Below are 2,500 nucleotides of genomic sequence, written 5' to 3'. Positions count from 1 at the left end.
CGGTCATTTAACTGATTAGGTTCCAATACTTGAGACCTGTCAATTTTATTTGAGCCGTTATACAAGCCGGTTTACAAGTGTCAGAATAAACGCGCTAAGCATCGAAGAAAAAGTGTTTCTTATCAAGTGCTTTTACAATAGAGGCAAAAACTATACGGAGGCGTATCGTGGATTCCGTAGTAAATATGTATCTAAAAAAGTTTTATTTAATCTCAATAAATGGTATTATTTTTTTTTAATACAAGTAAATCAAAAATGAATATTTTTTAAAATAGATAATATGGGACGTATGTGCACGTACATCAAATATTACTAACCTACGCAATAATATTTGAAATAACTTGTCCTCGTAAAAATTTGAGATGCGCACAAAAAGTTAAATAATCCTAATAATAATATATTAAATATAAATAATATTAGAAGATATAAAGAAAACATTTTTTAAAATATTTTTCAGACAATTTCTTATGCCGCTGATCCTCAAATATTGAAGACATTCTATGATGATTATGCAAGTTGTCTCGAAGAATTGAATGTGCAGCGTGAGTATCGATAATGTTATAATTAAATATTGGATTTAAATGGGTATAAATTATAATATAAAATATAAAATATGTCATATTTATTGAATTGAGCCAAAAAGAAGATTTTTGTGTTTCACAGTTTTTGAATTAAAATTATAATCGCAATAGGCATTTCCAAAACAAGCTCTTCAATATTTTTCTTTCAAAATAAAAAAGAAAGCAAAGAATTAATTTTCTCTCTTCGACTAATAATTTTACTATTTTAAAACTAAATTTAATAATAAAATGCGACAAATTTTTTCCAAGAATTCCACTTTACAGATGGCAATATTAAACAAATAAATTGTATATTTAAATATTTTTAAACAGATTTTAGACTTATCTAAAACTTATCTAAAACTGATCTAATTGCCAAATACATATAAAATTATATTATTAAATTTGTAATTTATATATTTCAGAATGGACACCGGAAGTGGCAAAATGTAAAATGCAGAAGGATGGACTGGTACGTTTGTACATATACATATAGATAAATTATCATATTGATAAGATATACACAATTTACACACAGAATAATTTTGCACAAAAGTACTAATATTATTTTATTTCGTAATTTAAAAAAAATAAACTATAACACAAATAAAGTTCAAACATAATAATTTAAGTTTTCAAACAATAATTATAAGATATGTATAAAAACTATTCATATCAAAAAAGAGACCAATTGATTTATTTCTTTACACGATAAATAAAATTGATTCTAACTATGTTTATAAAATAAAAATTATAACGTTTCGTGAATACTAATAATTCTTGATATAACTGATAATAATTTTCGATATTAATACAACAAGTCTAACATTTATGGTATTATAAATCATAGTTAAATCTAAATTTTAATCAAATTTGATTTTAATTTGTCTTAAAATTTTGTGTAGCAGGCATAGTTAGCAATTATTTTAATTTTAAATGCCATTAGCAATTAACTAATAACATGTTATTATTTATAATCAAAAAAGAAAGATGGTCCTAAAATTAATTGCAATATACAACTAATTTAATTGTTTAAAGAGAAAAAAGATTAGTCCTACTTGCAAAACGGTTGGCAATAGCAACAATCATATGTTTACTATATAATTACAAATTTTTAAAAAATTCGTATTTTGAATCATTATTTGTGTATAATGATGTTTGTAAATAAGCAATTGCTCTGTTATTAAGATTGTTCGACAATCAAAGTTGTTAAAAATGCGATAAAAATGTGTTTGTCAAAAAGTAGATAAACGATTGACAATCCCAGCAAGAAATTTTTTATAAGCGGATGCAATCTTTCACTTCATAACGTGACATAGAAAAAACAACATCACCGCATATCTCATCTAGTTCTTATGAAATTTTTAACATTTTTCAATCGTAACTTATAAATATATCACACAAAAATAGTTTTTACATTAATTATAAAAATGGATCTTTCTCAAATCAAAATACGCTTCAATTGTGTATTTTGATTAAATCATGTGCCATTTGAACAATTTTTGTAAACTTATAAATCCCTTAAATTTGTTAATAATAATAAATAAATAATACTATTTTATCAATCCTTCAGATTGACGAACAAGGTGTAATAAAAAAAGACGAGGCTTTAGCAGTATTAAACCTCATCATTTCCGATGAGACCAACTTAAGTCAAGCAAAAGAGATTACTTCCACTTGCATCGATCAAGGTGAATGAAATATATATTTAGTAATACATATTTTGAGTATGATTGACATAGTGTTATTTATCATATATTATTCTAAATTACTATTTTATTATATATAACATTATTGTTATATATGTATATTACTTTATTATTCTATAGCGCGCGTTATTTAATTTTTAATATATTATTATTTATATATCGTTTATTAATATAATAATAGCCAATAAATCGCTCCAAAATTTAAGCTATAAACTATGTTTTTTCATTTCT

The 2,500-nt window shown here is 23.6% G+C and overlaps 1 protein-coding gene across 2 annotated transcripts in view; it reads left to right on the top strand.

Annotated features, from left to right (window-relative positions):
- LOC115240755 overlaps window positions 1-2,500 on the top strand; it is a 17,606-nt gene that overhangs the window by 771 nt on the left and 14,335 nt on the right. Inside the window, exons 2-4 of one of the 2 annotated variants that reach the window (XM_029816112.1) lie at window positions 458-542; window positions 986-1,032; window positions 2,134-2,315. In XM_029816112.1, the coding sequence (XP_029671972.1) occupies window positions 458-542; window positions 986-1,032; window positions 2,134-2,259 (258 nt within the window). In that variant the 3' untranslated portion in view covers window positions 2,260-2,315. Of the gene's footprint in view, window positions 1-457; window positions 543-985; window positions 1,033-2,133; window positions 2,316-2,500 lie in introns of those variants that run through there. The other variant, XM_029816113.1, reaches the window with a different exon arrangement.

The sequence above is a fragment of the Formica exsecta genome, unplaced genomic scaffold (assembly GCF_003651465.1).
Source record: "Formica exsecta isolate Colony F162 unplaced genomic scaffold, ASM365146v1 scaffold4449, whole genome shotgun sequence".
NCBI lineage: Eukaryota > Metazoa > Arthropoda > Insecta > Hymenoptera > Formicidae > Formica > Formica exsecta.
This window is presented reverse-complemented; position numbering and strand designations above follow the sequence as displayed.